Source organism: Girardinichthys multiradiatus, chromosome Y, assembly GCF_021462225.1.
Source record: "Girardinichthys multiradiatus isolate DD_20200921_A chromosome Y, DD_fGirMul_XY1, whole genome shotgun sequence".
In the NCBI taxonomy this organism is placed as follows: Eukaryota; Metazoa; Chordata; class Actinopteri; order Cyprinodontiformes; family Goodeidae; genus Girardinichthys; species Girardinichthys multiradiatus.
Window position 1 is genome coordinate 21,765,430 of NC_061818.1, and position 17,932 is coordinate 21,783,361.

General features: G+C 39.8%; 2 protein-coding genes across 5 annotated transcripts in view; both read right to left on the reverse strand.

Moving 5' to 3' along the window:
• Window positions 1-2,121, reverse strand: part of LOC124864370 (rho GTPase-activating protein 17-like) — a 28,519-nt gene extending 26,398 nt beyond the window's left edge. For 3 of the 4 annotated variants that reach the window (XM_047359141.1, XM_047359138.1, XM_047359140.1), the window contains exon 1: window positions 1,816-2,121. In XM_047359141.1, coding sequence (XP_047215097.1) covers window positions 1,816-1,868 — 53 coding nt within the window. In that variant the 5' untranslated portion in view covers window positions 1,869-2,121. Of the gene's footprint in view, window positions 1-1,666; window positions 1,782-1,815 lie in introns of those variants that run through there. The other variant, XM_047359139.1, reaches the window with a different exon arrangement.
• Window positions 2,122-9,352: 7,231 nt separating this feature from the next.
• Window positions 9,353-15,158, reverse strand: LOC124864384 (meteorin-like protein). Its single transcript, XM_047359163.1, has 4 exons — window positions 14,981-15,158; window positions 14,196-14,590; window positions 11,024-11,083; window positions 9,353-9,898 (listed from the first exon to the last, which is right to left on the reverse strand). The coding sequence occupies exons 1-4, from the start codon at window positions 15,061-15,063 to the stop codon at window positions 9,570-9,572; spliced, it is 867 nt and encodes a 288-aa protein (XP_047215119.1). The 5' UTR covers window positions 15,064-15,158; the 3' UTR covers window positions 9,353-9,569.
• Between the last annotated feature and the right edge of the window lie 2,774 nt (window positions 15,159-17,932).

Consider the following 17,932-nt stretch of genomic DNA (forward strand, 5'->3'; position numbering starts at 1 on the left):
CAGCTGTGCCTCATTCAGTGCCTTCTAACTTTGGTTATTGGTTTGTTATGCATCAAAGCTTGTCAAAGTATTAAACCAGAATCAGCTGGGTGTGGGATTAATTAAGCATGATAAGCTATTTATTTTCTAATTTGCACTTGTAAGCATTTTGAGCATTGTAAATCCCATCCAGGCAAAATTCAAGGTGGGTGTGCTCGCAAACAGTTTTGTTTCTCAATAAGCAATCTCTGAGTGCGCTCAGTCGACTTTTACTGCTGTTGCACAACATGTGGAGCAATGACTGGAAGGAATCCACTGCCAATGCCACAGAGTGATGGGTAAGTCATTCTAAGAAGGCTCTTGTAAGGAGAGCAACCACAGATTTATTCAGTGGTTTATAGTAATAGGTGGAAAGAAGTAATAGGTGGAAAGATTGGCACAGAGTTGGCTGATGGAGGACAGGGCTGGGTGGCCCCTTAGGGACGGCGAAGAGGGCGAGACCGGGAACGGGTGGTCTAATCGGCTGTGCCATCAGGAAACGAGTCTTAAACTACATCTGAGGAAATTCCAGTCAGTCAAGGAGAGCATGAAATCTACATCTGGCACATTAATATAATTTATTGTTAGTTCTCAAAACTGATCCTTGTAATATAAAACAATTGATAATGAGTGCATTAAATTGATCAAGTTAGAGCAATTAGTATTAGCACTGTAGGCAACAGATATTAAAGCTTTTAGTGTTTTTTTAAATAGAAAAAATTACATCTACATTTACTCCCTATAATATGTCCGAAAAATATTAACGCAGATAAAAAATAAACAATAAAGGACAAAAAAAATAATAATAAAATGGAAATAATATGAAAATGTCAACTTTCTGGATGTGCATCAAAGCCCGCTCACACCCCTCATTCCAGGCAGTTTTATATTCATTATATTTCTTTATCCAAGAATTTAAGACAGACAAACATAAATGAGTAGCAAATATTAATTAATCTATTCTGTTTTATGTCCTCCATAGTGCCCTTCCTGGACATCTGTCACTCACTCCTGGCCTCACTCTCAAATATCAGGTTAACACACTATTCAGGTAGAAAAAAAAAAAACAAATAGGAGAATTGTAGCGTTTGAAAACCATGGAAAAAAAAAAAAAAAACATCAAACATATGAAATCAGCTGATGTTTGGTATAAGGTTACTTGTAAACTACAACAGACTATTTAGATCAAGACTCAAATTATATATTTATTTATTTATTTCTAAATTGGACCTGTTTTGGTGAGCCACCCCAAAATTATTATAGGGCCCCCACCCAGCCACCCCTTGAAAAACGTTTTGGAAACGCCCCTGCTCCATACAAAAACACAGTTATTTATTGAGTCCATTAAATTAGTCGAGTTGGCACTATTACTATTAGCCATATATGTAATATAAATAAACACTTTCAAGCTAAAATATTCAGCAAAATTGTCCCCAGCTATGCAATAAATACAAACTAAATATTTAGAAAAAACCGATAAAAAATAGGATAAAATTATAAATAAAAGCGTAAGACATCGAAGCTTGCGGAAGCCTCGACTCACTTTAACTTTTATATATTAGTGATTTAAAGGCCTCCAGTTAACTGGTTGTAGCCTAAAAACAAAACCAAACTTCAAACAGCAGCTTTTTAAAAAAGTAACACTTACATTTTTCCTTCCCTAAAATCCCGTCCCAGTCCATCCGACACCGCCCACAACAACAAGCAGACGGCTGACAATAGAAGACCCAAATTATCCAGATTGAACGTTACCGACCCGGTTTAAACCGCAGCATTTGCCACCAGATCAGCACCCACCTTCCAACAGTCTGGTTGGCCAGCTGCTTCATGCGATTGAACTGTTTCTTCATGTTGAAAGTCCTCCTCCAAGTCTCCTTCTAGTCCGTAAAAGTCACCAGCACCACCGACTCTCGATCATCCACCCCTTGGATCTAAAAGTTCCGCTACGTCGCAGCCATTGTTATTTTCACTCCGGTCACTTTCTACGTACTGAAAACTGAGAAGCTTTCAGAACCGAACCGGCTGATATCCGCCGCTGCTTTGGGTCTGTCCTCCCCCTTAAAAGAAATCAGTGTTTTCGAGCTGTGACAGGCGCCTGGTTCCCCACTGGTTTCGGAGCAAGGAGAGGTAGGAAGGAGGAAGTGCTTCTACTTCCCGACTGCAAACAAGCCTCAGGGCCTCCTGGTGGCATGTGACACTTTTGCGAGAAGAAGCCATTGGTCTCAGTTTGTGGCATTGTTGTCATTGCAAAATCAGACTTCTTTCAGAATAAATCTGCTTTCAGTTTCTACACAGATAAATAAATAAAAACAAGAGAACCCCAGAAATAGGGTTATAACCACTGGGTTCTCCAGCTGTGAATTTGGATGTAGTTGTTGCACACCAAAAGTCCCATCATTTGGCTGTGATGGGATTTATTTTTGCACCTCTTTTTTTTTTTATAGTTAGCTGAATATAAACAAACGAGAAGAAATCATAGTGACCCCATGCGGAATCCGAAAATTGGGCCCCCTGACACCTTTTGCATCTTAGTATTTGCTTCATATATCTTTCCAGTAATCCTTTCATGCTTATGATGCACATTAGGAAAAAAAACTATAATTCAAAAGAATGTCAAATTTAAGGATACCCAGAGCTGTATACAGGTCCTTCTCAAAATATTAGCATATTGTGATAAATTCCATTATTTTCCATAATGTCATGATGAAAATTTAACATTCATATATTTTAGATTCATTGCACACTAACTGAAATATTTCAGGTCTTTTATTGTCTTAATACGGATGATTGTGGCATACAGCTCATGAAAACCCAAAATTCCTATCTCACAAAATTAGCATAGTTCATCCGACCAATAAAAGAAAAGTGTTTTTAATACAAAAAACGTCGACCTTCAAATAATCATGTACAGTTATGCACTCAATACTTGGTCGGGAATCCTTTTGCAGAAATGACTGATTCAATGCGGTGTGGCATGGAGGCAATCAGCCTGTGGCACTGTTGAGGTCTTATGGAGGCCCAGGATGCTTCGATAGCGGCCTTTAGCTCATCCAGAGTGTTGGGTCTTGAGTCTCTCAACGTTCTCTTCACAATATCCCACAGATTCTCTATGGGGTTCAGGTCAGGAGAGTTGGCTGGCCAATTGAGCACAGTGATACCATGGTCAGTAAACCATTTACCAGTGGTTTTGGCACTGTGAGCAGGTGCCAGGTCGTGCTGAAAAATGAAATCTTCATCTCCATAAAGCTTTTCAGCAGATGGAAGCATGAAGTGCTCCAACATCTCCTGATAGCTAGCTGCATTGACCCTGCCCTTGATAAAACACAGTGGACCAACACCAGCAGCTGACACGGCACCCCAGACCATCACTGACTGTGGGTACTTGACACTGGACTTCTGGCATTTTGGCATTTCCTTCTCCCCAGTCTTCCTCCAGACTCTGGCACCTCGATTTCCGAATGACATGCAGAATTTGCTTTCATCCGAAAAAAGTACTTTGGACCACTGAGCAACAGTCCAGTGCTGCTTCTCTGTAGCCCAAGTCAGGCGCTTCTGCCACTGTTTCTGGTTCAAAAGAGGCTTGACCTGGGGAATGCGGCACCTGTAGCCCATTTCCTGCACATGCCTGTGCACGGTGGCTCTGGATGTTTCTACTCCAGACTCAGTCCACTGCTTCCGCAGGTCCCCCAAGGTCTGGAATCGGCCCTTCTCCACAATCTTCCTCAGGGTCCGGTCACCTCTTCTCGTTGTGCACCGTTTTCTGCCACACTTTTTCCTTCCCACAGACTTCCCACTGAGGTGCCTTGATACAGCACTCTGGGAACAGCCTATTCGTTCAGAAATTTCTTTCTGTGTCTTACCCTCTTGCTTGAGGGTGTCAATAGTGTTCTTCTGGACAGCAGTCAGGTCGGCAGTCTTACCCATGATTGGGGTTTTGAGTGATGAACCAGGCTGGGAGTTTTAAAGGCCTCAGGAATCTTTTGCAGGTGTTTAGATTTAACTTGTTGATTCAGATGATTAGGTTCATAGCTCGTTTAGAGACCCTTTTAATGATATGCTAATTTTGTGAGATAGGAATTTTGGGTTTTCATGAGCTGTATGCCAAAATCATCCATATTAAGACAATAAAAGACCTGAAATATTTCAGTTAGTGTGCAATGAATCTAAAATATATGAATGTTAAATTTACATCATGACATTATGGAAAATAATGAACTTTATCACAATATGCTAATATTTTGAGAAGGACCTGTATATTCGTATCAGGCCCCCCAGTGGGTCGTTAGATGATGACCAGAAAGGCATATTATTATTTTCCATTAGTGTGTCAAGAAATAAAAAACGTAGGTAAAGAAAAAGGAGTATGATTGTTCTTGAGTCTGTTCTTGACATTATATCTGTGTTTAATTTGCTTATTAGTGGTCTTTCTTTATTTAAAGCAGCAACAGTTGAGATCAAAAGTCTTTCTCACTTTTGTTTCTGAGTCAGAAGCTGAAAAGTTTAGGATATTTGCAGGATGGTTTCAGATTAACCACAACTCCATCTCCCACAGCTGTTTTTCCAGAGTGAACTGCTGCCACCTTGTGGGCGTTGCTGGTAATGATATCTTCTATTCGCCAGCTCCTTTTCTGCTTGTTAAACCGAGTTCAGATTAAACTGTAATCAGTCTAATCAGTCACCATGAAAGATTTGATGGAGAGCCAGTATGAACATACATTTTCAAATCTTGTCACATTCCCTAAGTTGGATTTAGGTCTGTACTTTAAATAGGCCATTTTAACACTGGAATATGTTTTAATCTAAAGCATTCCCTTGAAGCTCTGACTGTATGTTTAGGGTCATTGCCTTGCTTGAAGGCGCATTGCTCTATTAATCTTACCTTAAAGCATGATGCTGCCACCACCATGTTTTACTGTGTGGAAGGTGTGTTCAGGGTGATTTGCAGTGTTAGTTTTCTGCCACACGTGGCATGTTGCATGTAGGCCAAAGTGTTCAATGTGATTCTTGTTGGACTAGAACACCTTCCAATTGTTTATGTCTCCTTTTGCAAGCTGCAAACAGGACTTATTAATGCGTTCGTCTTGCTACTCTTTCAGTAAGGTCTGATTTGCTGAAAGCAAAACCAACAATTGTCTTGTCAACAAAGGAAGTTTGTTGTTTAAAAGTAAATTGTGAAGAAGTCCACAGATATAAATACTTTTGCAAGGGACCATATGTCAGAAACATATAGACTATATAGATACTTTAAGATTTATTTTCATCCTTTAAGAACACATTGTCTCATTTCATAGCTGTTGAGAATGAGCTCAGCCAAAAAAAAAAAAAAAAAGACCCTTGGCTTTCCCTTTGCTCTGTCTTTTAAACCAAAATGACAATATAAATATATACCCATGAATGATAAATTACAATCTGACCTCTGTAAAATCTTTCTGACTCAAGCCCCTTTCAGCTGTAGATTTATTTTAAGAAACGCTTCAGTCAAAATTTGATTACTTCTCGCTTTCAACCACAAATGTTTGCCACTTTTTTTTTTGTAAAAAAGGACATCAAATAGCAACCTTTTCAAAGCTCAAAGACATGTCTTCTCCAGCTTTGTGTTCCTGCTACTCTGTCCCTGCTCTCTATAGCTGCAGAGGTGAATGCCAGCGCGGCTCTGGAGGGTGTCATGCTGTTTCCATATTGTACCCCTTAGCCTCCCTGCAGCAGTGGCCCACATGGGAAAGCAGGCCGGGCGGCAGGATAAACCAATTACTCCCCAAGTCATAGCGGACTCCTGCCGCTGCACCATGCCGCGGCTCCGGGCCCCTAACCCTCCTAGCCTCGATCCCCATGAGAGCCAGCTGGAATTTCCAGAGATGGGAATTGTGTGGACTCAAAAGCCCACTAAGAGACTATATTTGGCTTGAAAAATTGACATGGTGGCCTCCTGGGAAAGAGCTGGGGGAGGCTACATCATACTGAGCTTCTGCAGGGTTTTCTATAGGGGCATCCTTATGTAACTATGATAAGCTGTGTTAATTTTAGTACACTTAAATGTTCAGTATTATTATCAGTCTTGTAAATTGGGGATGAGTTGTTTTCCTTTGCATTAATTGGTGTTAATGCAAAGAAAACATACATAGAAGCATGGAGATTCTCCATTAAACAAGGATGAATACCCTTTAATTAACAATGATGATTTTGTCTATGTAATGAAGAATTTATTAGATCATTTATGACATTAAAGTTTTTTTTGCTGATTAAATTAGGTAAAAAGAGACACAAACAAAAATAAAACAAAGTTGCTACATTAAATCTACTCTAATACTCTAAAAGTAGTAAGACGGCAAGTTTTATGAAAAGCAAATTAAACATTCAGAGTATTATCTATGCTGAATAAAGTATCACTTTTATACAAAATTATTTTGGTCTCTTGGGAGTTTAAATAAAGGGACTTGCATCCTGATTTAAGTTTTATTTAAATGTTACATTGAGGGGAAAATGTTGGGAGAAAAAAAAAAAGTGAAAAAAAGAGAAGAATAACTAAAAGCTTCAGAACCACCATTGATGTTCAAAGTTCCAACACCAGAACCACCAGCAAAAAAGAATAGGTAGCCTTACTGTGGTCCAGATTCAGCTAAATGACTCGCAGGACAGTTCACGTTCCGTCTGGATTTGCACTGAAGTTCTGGTTCCGTTCTTTCAGATGCTTTGGTTATTCCCCGCTTTGGATGAGGAACCACAGCGAAAATCATTGAGAAATTTTACACCAAATTAGACAAACATTGCAAAACTTAAGATGGAAAAACAAATTCAGCAGAGTTATAGAGGTCCTAGTTTCAACTTTGCTTGATGGTTTTGATTCTTTTTTTATACCTCTGTTCGACTCTCTGAACGTAGTCGTTTTAGAGGCTAGCAGGCTTAGCCTTCAGAGGAGTTGTCACTAGGGGCTGATCAACCAATCAGAGCAGACTTGGAATAATGTGAGAGATATGGCCCAAGTAAAGGTTTCTCTTGCAGCACATGGTACATGATTATTATGATGCTTGCCTACTTATTGGTTCTATTTAACCTGAAAACAGGAATAATAATTAAAAAAAATTGTTAAAAAATGAAAAAGAAAATGGAGAAATATTGTTGCTTCAGTTAAACAGATTTTATGCTCCTTCTTTCTTGCACTCTGGAGTCCTGATGGCCTCTGTCTGTGACTGCAGCTGCAACAACGGTTATTATGTCTGCCAGAGGCCTTGTCTCCACAGGGTCATTGTGTGCTCACCATTCACCATGCAGTCATTTACACTTTCATTGGCAGCTATTTAGTCCTCATAAAAAGTTTAGCACACCAATTTGTGAGCTCAGCTAAGCCAGGGAGCAAAGTGTGGAAGAGCTCAGAAAGCAGGTGCTTTAAAAGTTCATTAATTGTTCTCCTGGCTAGGAAGGGCCAAAGGGGGAGGATCCCTGGGATTTGAGGGGCCTCACATGTGTCTACTTATTTTCTTGAGCCAAGAAGCAAGGGGGCATAAACCTAAAAAGAAAGTTCTGATTCTGACTTGTGGCAATCCACGAATGTTCTTCAACCATATTATCATAATAATATTAGCATGAAGGAAAGGGGACATTTTGAACAGTTCTGCAGGGAAACCCTTTCTCCCCAACAACCAGGAAAGGAGAGGAGGTGGAGATTCTCAGGAGAAAGTTGCTTCAGAAAAAGAGATGTAAGGGTTTAGTTGATTGATCTTGGGGATTCTGAATGAATGATTACATTAATTTTGAGGATAAATATTTTTCCATGGAAACATTAGTTTGAATAATTAACAATTCAAGAATCACAAATATACATTTTAAAAGTTTGTGTGTAGTTTATTCAAATATGCCAATAAAAAGCTACAAATTTAACACATTACAATTTTGTTTTTTTATTTCTTGCCTCAGGGAAGAATAAAAGCCAAGAAAAAGAGCACACACATGTAAATCTACAGGGTTTTAAAAATTATTCACACTTAGAAATCTTTTTCACATTTTGTCATGTTACAACTACAAACTTAAGACCCCTTCACTGTGATACCCCTAAATAAAATCCATGGAAGAAATCACCTAACTAGTAAATAGAGTTACCTGTGTTTAATTTCGTCTCAGTGTGAATCCAGCTGTTCTGTGGAGTCCCCAGAGGGTTTTTAAAGAACATTAGTGAACAAACAGCAATATGGAGGAGCAAGGAACACCACGCATAGATCAGGAGTAAATCTGTAGAAAACAGAGTTTTTGGGTATAAAACAATATCCCAATATTTGTAAGAAAAAAAAAACATATTACACACCAACTGCAAACCTACCAAAATGGTACCAGCAAGCCAGATAAGGAGAGCATTCATTCAGGAGTAACCCTTGGCCCATGGTAACTCTGGAGGAGTTGCTGACATGAGCCACAGGGGACACAACAAAGATGAGGAAGAGGGTGCTATGATCAGATGAAACCAAAATTTAACTTTTTGGCCTATACGCACAACACTACACATGAAATAAAACTAACAATGCCCCTCCCCCTGAGCATGCTGTCACCACTGTGAAGCGTGATGGTGGCAGCATCATGCTCCAGAGATGTTTTTCTTAAACACAGAGATGATAGAAATATGGATAAAGTTAAACACAGGGCAACATTGAGTGGAAACAGAGGCTGCAAAAGTCATGAGACATTTTCATATGTTAGGATGGCCCAGTCAAAGTCCAGATCTAAATCCTATGTTTGCTTGAAAATTACTGTTTGCAGAGAGATAGAAGCATAGGCACAAATGTCAGTCTCTAGAGGTGCAAAGCTGATAGAAACATAGCCCCAAAAGATATGCAGTGAAAAAGTATTTCTACAACGTTGACAAATGAGATGAATACATATGAACATCAAAACCTCCTGTTGTATCATGAGTTACTTTATGTTGGTCTATCACAAAAAATCCTGTGAAAATTTCCTGGGGTTGTTATGTGACAAAATGCGAACGAATACGTGCATTATTTCCTTCATGACACAGCTTTAACTTTTTTTCTAACAATTTCAAAAATCAACCAATATTATTTTAAATAATTTCTAGCTTTAATGCCAGTCTGGAAACACAAAAACAAAAAACTTTTATTTCAATTGCGATGATAACAACAAGAAAATACAGACTCCTACAGGCATATGTATGTACAAGCCTAAAGTCATTAAGTCAAGCTGTGAGGACAAATAGTCGATCTTCGTCTTCCCTCCCACCTCAGGTTGTAAAGCTCTGATCGCACCGAGACCGCAGAGTGAACAACAGCTAATGTGAGGAGAGTTTAAAAAGAGAGCAGCAACCCAACCCCTCCTCAGCTTCCCAGGAGTAAAGCCAGTGATTGGAGACAGACAAAGGCCAACCCTTTCTGAGCCTCAGTTCAGGAGGCCCTGCTGTTCTGCCCTACCACATGCGTTTTCCAGCAGCATTTCAGCAGCTTTGCCCCCGCTGTTGAACCTTGATGCCACCTTGTTGGCATATGACAGCTTTACAGGGTCCCCACAGCGCCATTACAGAGTCTATTTGGCTCTTAAAACAACACAGCTCTTCAGTCTAGGGGGAAGTTGCAGAAAGTCCTACGTCCCATCCTGGCCTTGTGATAGATGGACAAGAAGTCTTTGTAGCGTGGGGCGCACCCTAACCAAGCTTCCTCAAAATGGTCTGACCCCATGAAGAGAAACTGTCCGTCCCCAGGCTTCACGTGGCACTGCAGGAGCGTTCGAATGCGTCCATGTCGGGACTGAGATGACACATATGGATGCACTTGTTGCTCAAAAACTCCACTGCACTGCAAGTAACCCTTTGTTGTCCACACCTCCACCAGTGATGTCTGCCGTCGAGAGTCATGGAAGACATTCTTGATGTAGCCTCGAACCACTACAAAATATAAGAAAAGGTTTCCTTAAAAAAAAATTTTTGTTTTTTTAAACGCAAGTGCCACTCTTTTTGGTAACCCTACTGACTGTACAACCAACTTTTTTCAGTTGTACAGCATTTGACACTGTGTAGACAATTAGTAGCAATTACACCTTAAACCACCACACATGGTGTATGTATACTACTAATGCCTGTTCATGCATGTTCCATACACACCAATGATTGTGCTGGAATCACTTTGATCACACAAAGAGATCATTCTTCTTCCCACAGTCTCTCTAGATGTGTCAAACTCAAATACGCAGTGGGCCAAAATTTAAATTGGACAAGAGGCAGGCCATCCTTAATGTTTATTCAAAAAACTTTACATGTTATATTCTTTGGCTACAGTAACATTTGCTTCACAAACAACAGGTTTGAATCCCTGCATGGAGTTTGCATGTTCTCCACATGCATGCGTGGACTCTCTGGGTACTCCAGCTTCCTCCCACAGTCCAAAAACACAACTGTTAGATTAATTGGTTTATCTAAATTAATAGGTGTGTGTGCATTGTTGTCTGTTTCTGTGATGGACTGGCGACCTGTCCAGGGTGTACCCTGTCTGTCACCCAGTAACCGCTGGAGATAGGCAAGGGATAAGCGTGTATGGACTATGGAAGGATAATTTATTTTCCCCCAGTTAATAAATGTACTCAGGTTAAAGATAGGATTTTTCTAAAATTATGAGATATAGCTGTTACAATAAAAGATAATGTTTCATTATTATTATTATTTTACAACCAGATGTGGCTGTAAGTGTGGGGGTTGCTGTAGCTTCTTGAAATAAAAATTAAGTGCCTGTAATCTTCAGCAGTTAAAATACTGTATATGGCAACAAAGGGGAACCACTTGTTCAGCAGTTGGTGTTTTCAGTTCCCAAAACTTTACTGAGTTTCTACAGTTTACTTGTGTGGTGCTTTGCAACAAAACGTGATGCAACACAGAGATGAACTGTTGCAATTTATTGTTATTTGTATTATAATGTTTTTATTTATTATAATGCTATATTTGCAAAGTGAAAAAGTTCTAACTCAACCTAAAACAGATGTGGGTTGCCTTATACGATCAAACCCTGCATGTACTTACCAAAATCACTGCTGCAGACAGCCATGAGCAATTCTGTGTCATTGCAGGGTCGGCATGAAGCTGTGGGTGAAGAGAATACGCATGCTGTGTTAATATAAGCTGATTTTTTGACCCATTTTTCAACTTTCAATCAATAGTTCTTGCCCTTTGAGATTCCTATCCATTATGCCTGACAGTGATCGAGAGAAGGTTGTCAATCCTCCCTAGTGCTTCCCTGACCTGCATACGGTCTCCATTCATCACCGAGCCCACATCACAGACCGGGGCTCCATGGTTTACTTGAAGGAATGCTGCTCCTGCATTTGTGCTCTGCCCACAGCATCACTTCCACATCCACACCCCACGCTGGTCTTGACCCCATGTTTGGCTTCTTTTGTGCACACCTAATTGAATGACCCCATGCCAATGCAGAGGGCTGCAGGAGTCAAACACTCCGCCAGACTGCCAATACAGAAAAGATAAACAGGCAGTTGTTTATGAAGGGCAGGGGATGACATCAGCACGCCAGGAACGGTCCACACACATGGATAAATGCTAATAAATAGACTGGTACAATGATAAGGCATTTGTGGAATCTGCAAAGTATTTGCGTGTTGAATGCAGGCATGCTGGCCCGGTGCCCTCCAGCCGCCCTGTCGTCTGCTGTGTCATCTCTGCTTTGTGTCCTGATGGAAACCAGACAACCAGACAAAACATAAGACTGACCAGCAGCTGCTTTTTCTCCTCAACAAGACATATCCCTGTTAAATTAGCACTGTTTTTATGCCTGATTTTAATATAAAAACATATGTTTTTGATGAGTTTTGAGTGTGTTTCTCTTCTGTTTTGGCTGATTTGTTTTTTACTTCAGACAGGGATTTGGGCCTTTTCTGTTGTGCTGAAGAAAGAGCTGAGACTAAAAATTAAAGCTCTTGTTTTACTGGTTCGTGTAGGTTCTGACCATCAGCCATAGTACTGAGATAAGGATCCTGAGATAAGGAATCAGATCCTGGATACAAGCAGCCAAAATTAGGTGGTTAGATGGTGTCAGATTTGGAGAAAGAGTGAGGAGCTCAGTCATTCAGGGGGAGCTTGAAGAAAAGGATGCTCCTCTGCATTGAAAAGAATCAGATGAGTATCTTGCTCAGGACACTGCTTGGCAGCCTTCCTTTGGAGGTTTTCCAAACACATCCCTGTGGAAGGAGAGAGCCTGAGGCTGACCAAAAACTCACAGGAGGTTTTAAATATTTTTTTGCCCTTGGGACCATCTTGGTATTGCTGAGAATGAGCTGGAAAGTGCCGCTAGGCAGAAAGATGTCTAGGTTTCCCTCCTGGACTTGTTATCCTCGTGACCCAGTTTCAGATAGGCGAAGATAATGGATGGACACATTATTTGCCATTTAAAGCCAACAACATGCCCGCTGGCCAATGCTTTCTTATTGGATTTTAACTGGTGTTTTCCCTGTATGACCTTTCATTAAAACAGGTCTTTCTAACATGCGACAGTGCAACCATATATTCAAACCGAAATCTGAACCCATCTGATGTGTCTGATATTCAGAAAAATTACTGAAAATCATTTCCTTTCCTTTCCTTTCCTTTCCTTTCCTTTCCTTTCCTTTCCTTTCCTTTCCTTTCCTTTCCTTTCCTTTCCTTTCCTTTCCTTTCCTTTCCTTTCCTTTCCTTCCCTTTCCTTTCCTTTCCTTTCCTTTCTAAAGCCCAATCAAAACTTGTAAACAGTACCCCTAAACATTGTAGTTTGCTGCAAAGATCATCACTTTACTTTTAAAACATTTAAGTGATCTTTAGATAATTACAGATCCAGGTGAGTGTTCAATGCTTATTTAACACCTTAGCAAAGAATAATGGATCCTGGCACATACATATTGGGAGACCCCAAATCATTTATGTCGGACTTTGCAGCTCTAACAAAAAAGCTTGGTTGTCTCCTCACATGTGGAGTTCCTCAGGGATGTATTCTTGATTTCATGTTTGATCTACGTTTTTATGCCATAGTTAACTAAAGCTACAGTTATCTTGAGAGCCTCACTGGACTGTCGAGTCTAGACCAAACATCAGATAGAAATGTCTATGAGAATAAAATAAATAGATCAATTTTGGACCTTCTTTCTTATGATATAAAATCTTGGTTCATTGGAACCTAAATACATGCCAACATTATTAATGTCTGTTGTCTAAGTCAGTTTCTTTGACAAGTGTGCCCTCTTTTCAACTAATCTGAGAAAGCGATCTTGGCCTGTGTTTCATATAGACTTGACTACTGTAATAGCTTTTATTTTGATATTAATCAGTTACTGCTGTCAGATATAAAATGTACCTAACTGTTGCAGCTCAGTTTTTGACTGGTACACACAAGCCAAATGACTTCTCACCTATTTTGGCCTATTTACAATGACTTCCTGTTCATTTTTATTTTTTTTCAACAACTATTGGTTTTTTTGAGTTTGTATCTCCAGACATCTGCTGCCTTTTAACTTTATATCAAATATATAATAGTTTGAAAAGGTCACTGAGGTCAGGTTCTTAGATGTAAAGAGCAGTGGGATGTAGCCTGGTTTCCTTGCTAGGTCCTTTTGGGTCATAACAAACACCTCCCACCATTAATTATAATTTAAAAACTCACTTTTATTATTTGACATGTAAACCAAACTGAGGTGTCATATATTTTACTATATGAAGTTAGTGATTTTTAATAATTAAATGGGTTTTCATTTAGTTTTACATTGCTATAGACCTACTTATATGGTTCTACAACTTTGGATCAACGTTTTCAAGACTACTAAAATAGTAAGGATATAGTTAGGTCTCAACATGGGCTAAATAGTGTTGATAAAGTTTATTTAAGTGAATTTGTTTCAGTCTGTTCTTCTGTTCTCACAAAGAGAACGTATTAATAAAACTCTGCTGGTCCATCAGTTACTTTTTAATGTACATAAAAAACAATCACCCTTAAAAAGATTAAAAGAAATGTGTGATAACTGACAAAATACTTTTTCACCTAATTAACAATTATTTCAGAAACATTCTTTCTTTCTTTCTTTCTTTCTTTCTTTCTTTCTTTCTTTCTTTCTTTCTTTCTTTCCTTACCCATAATTTGAAAAATAAATACCCTTATACGTGTTTAAATTACAGCACCCAATTAAACTTAATGAACAAAAGGGTCCACACTCACTCTCCAACCCACTGTTGGCGCTCCTGTTGCGCAGCAGCTTGTATCTAAAGCCCACTATGCGTCTGCTCCATGTTTCGGGACTCTGCGGACCGGCCTGGAGGTAGATGACGGGCCTGTGTGGCTCACCCGCCTGGAAACAGAACACTTGCCGCCCGGTGCGCCCGCCGTCTTCTGTCACCAGTAGCTCCAGCTCTCCGGCCCGCTCAATAAAGACGCTGGCTCCGCTGAGGGATGGAAACTCTTGGATGCAGACCGTGTTGTACCGGATGGACGACAAATTGGGTTCGAGTGCCACCCTGAGAGCCTGACCCGGGTAGACCCACCTGACGGAACCCTCCGTGCAGCGGAGCCGCACCTGGAGAACGATCCTGGGGTCCGCGCCTACTGCAAAACCGCTGCATGCAAAAGAACCGGAGCCTGGATTTAAGCGGCCTTTTGAATCAGATTCTGACGGCATGCACAGTGGTTTTTGAATGAAAAGTTTTAAAAAGTACTCATTGCAAGTATATAGCTAATAATCGCAATGAAAATTTATAATAAACATAAATAGTTTATGTCTTAAAAAAACAGAAAATGTGGGTGAACGGTTAAAACACCCCCACCCAACTATAACTATCATATTAAATATGCATAATCATTTACTCGTCTTACACAACTATCCAAAATGTAGTTTCGGACGTTTTTAATAATATGTTAACAGTGTATAATTGTTTGTGTTGCCATTTGACCTGTTTTTTTTTTTTTTCATGAATATATTATTTTTTAAAATCAGAGAAGCTGCTCACCTTCCAGTCCAGTTGCAAAGATCAGCTGCACAACGAAGAACCAAAACAGGCAGGCAGGCGACGATGATCACACTTGGCAACATATCCGGAGGAATCCACAGAGAGGCCGACGGCGGTGCATGGTTTGAATGCTGAGAGGGAAACCTGCAGAGCGAACTGAAAAGACAAGCAGATTGCCTTCTGGCTGCAGATCTCCCTCTCTCTCTGTCTCTCTCTCTCTCTCAGGATCCAATTAGTCCTGATCCAGTTGTTAGGGGCTGCTGGCCTCTGCAGCTTATTATATCTGCCCCTCTGAAGACCCGGTCAGTTTGAAAAGACTGCGGCCATCTGTTGAGAGCAGTGCGCTTTTCTGCAGCGGTATTCATTTACTTGAAGAAATCCATTATCCTACTTTTACATTAGTACTGAAGTGTCCAGCCACATTCTTTAAACTCTCTGTTAAAACCCCTGAAACTGTTTAAGATCTGCTTGTAAAACAGAGGTATGTGCAAATAAGGGTACAGGATGTGTTATATATAGGAGGTAACTCAATTTTTTTTGCATAAAATGTGTACATTTCTCCTGTCCAGGGTGTATCCGGCCTCTCGCCCATAGACTGCTGGAGATAGGCACCAGCTCCCCCGCAACCCACTATGGAATAAGCGGTAGAAAATGACTGACTGACTGACTGTGTACATTTATGGACAATTGAATTGAGGCTGAGACGATTATATAAATATAAATGTAAAAAAAACAAAAACAAATTCAAGATTTATAAGAAGACTCGGGCCTATATATACAGGACCCATAACTAAAAAATTATAAAATGACAAAGGCATAATATACAGGAAATCTGAGCAGCTAATAAATAAAAGTCAGTTTACATAAAACAGTTTAGACCAGTGGCCCCTCAGTCTATATGACAAGCTCACACTCTTGTGTGTGCAGTATATGTACTGTTTACAGCACCTTGCAGATGCTGCATTGAGTTTAAAAGTTGACTTCATAAATCTAAAATTGCTTTGCATGTGCAAACGTCTGCATCTAGACATTTCCTTCACTCCCCCCGCAGCATTAGAGTGGTGTGTGTTTGTGTTTGTACTCCATCTAGTGGCAGGAGGACACACAGACACACGTTTCCTCACATCTGGAAGGCTTCAGTGGCCTGAGCAGGAGGGCTGTAACTCATCGAGCTGCAATTTTGTTGTGCAGAGTCGTGCGGAATTAGTTACCAGCTTTCATCAATGATTAATCAGGTCAGTTCCGCTTCGTTTTAACCTGCGGCCTTTTTGCATACACGTACACACCCTCAAGATCTTGGCAGTGCCTGGCGACATCTTGTGGAGGTTAAACTCAGTGGCGCGTAATAGTTCAAGTGCCGCATAAAGACCGCTTCCATCAGATTTGTACGTTTAATCCATGTGTTTCAGTGCTGAACACAGCTTCTGTCATGATCATGAAAGCATGTAGGAATATGATCATATATGTCAGTCCAAACCACTGGATTCGATCTTAGATGAGTGTCTTGAGAGGTGAAATGATTAGTTTATTTTATTGGCACATTTGATCTAAAGTAAAAAGAACAGACAGAGAGCGAGAGTAAAAAGAAACTGGTTGCAGTGATTTTCCAGGATTTCAGAGAGACAAAGCAAAGTCAGATGAATAGCGGCTTTGTGCTCACAGTCACAGAGAAGCCTGGCTTCTACAGCAGGGCCCTAATGGATCAAGGTGATGCATGACCTTAATGGAAAACCCCGATCTCTAAGATATTAGCCCGAAGCTTCCCTTCAAAGATAATCTAACCAATTTCAAATAAGGGAAACGCTGAAAAACTCGTTTATCCAACAGAATGCGGCTCCCTGCGGGCGCACATTGCACCCAGATGGCTCACTGGGCCGGGTATTAAAATATCGGTTATTATAATTTAATCTGTTTTTATTGTGATAAAGAAGCGGGTTTAATATAACTGATGTTGTGTTTACATCGACATCCGACCTTTGGATTCCTTCTGAGAAATGCCTGCAGCGTAATCATCTGTTTGTAGGGCATAAAATGTAATCAGCAACAATTCTATAATTAATTCAAAGACCTTTATTCTGCTGAACCTATGCGTCGTCATATAGCCAGATATATACGCCAGTAAAGTTCCTGCTCAAATTTCAACAAAACGCTCCGACCCCTAAACAAAAGACCCACATTAAAATGTGACAAGAAAGTCCGACTGTCTGGAAGGAAAAACTAAATTAAAGACTAAACAATTATGTACTGGGTCCCGGGGTTACCTAGTAGAACATTTTAGAAATCTAGATAAAAGTTCAGAACATTAAGAAAATTCGCATATGCATGTCTAAATTTGGACATGATGAGGTTGCAAAAATGTCTATTTCAACTGCAAGTGGGAGTACGGTTATCTATCTCATTGGAAAGAAGACATGCACTTCTCAGAAGATATTAAAACATATGAACATGTAATTGGCATATTGAAAATTGTATATATTATTCTCAGTTATCATTGGGAAAACCTTTATAGACAATACAGCCATCAACGCCTTGTTATAGTAGCTACCAGATTTTTGCCAGGCCTCCCCCCCATCACCCTAATCTTTAGTTCAATCTTTAGTATCTATATCTATATCTATCTATCTATATATATATATTTCAAAGTTCTGCCTAAAGAGACTTCATACTCCAGAAAAAATATAATTGTGCTCTTTTTGACCAATAGATTCCCAATAATTCATGAAAATATCTTTTTGACATTCTGATGGAAGCTACAAGAACTGCATGCTTTAGCAAACAAGTGAGAAACTACAAACCGTTTGACTTCTAATTTCTGTTACAAGGACAGATATAAAAAAAGTCAAGATTTTCACTTTTTTGTTTCTGTTTTTTGTGGATCACTGCTACAGGTATTATCAATGTATATGTTTTTACTATCAGTTAGGGAAAAAAAATGTCAAAATAAACACCTCC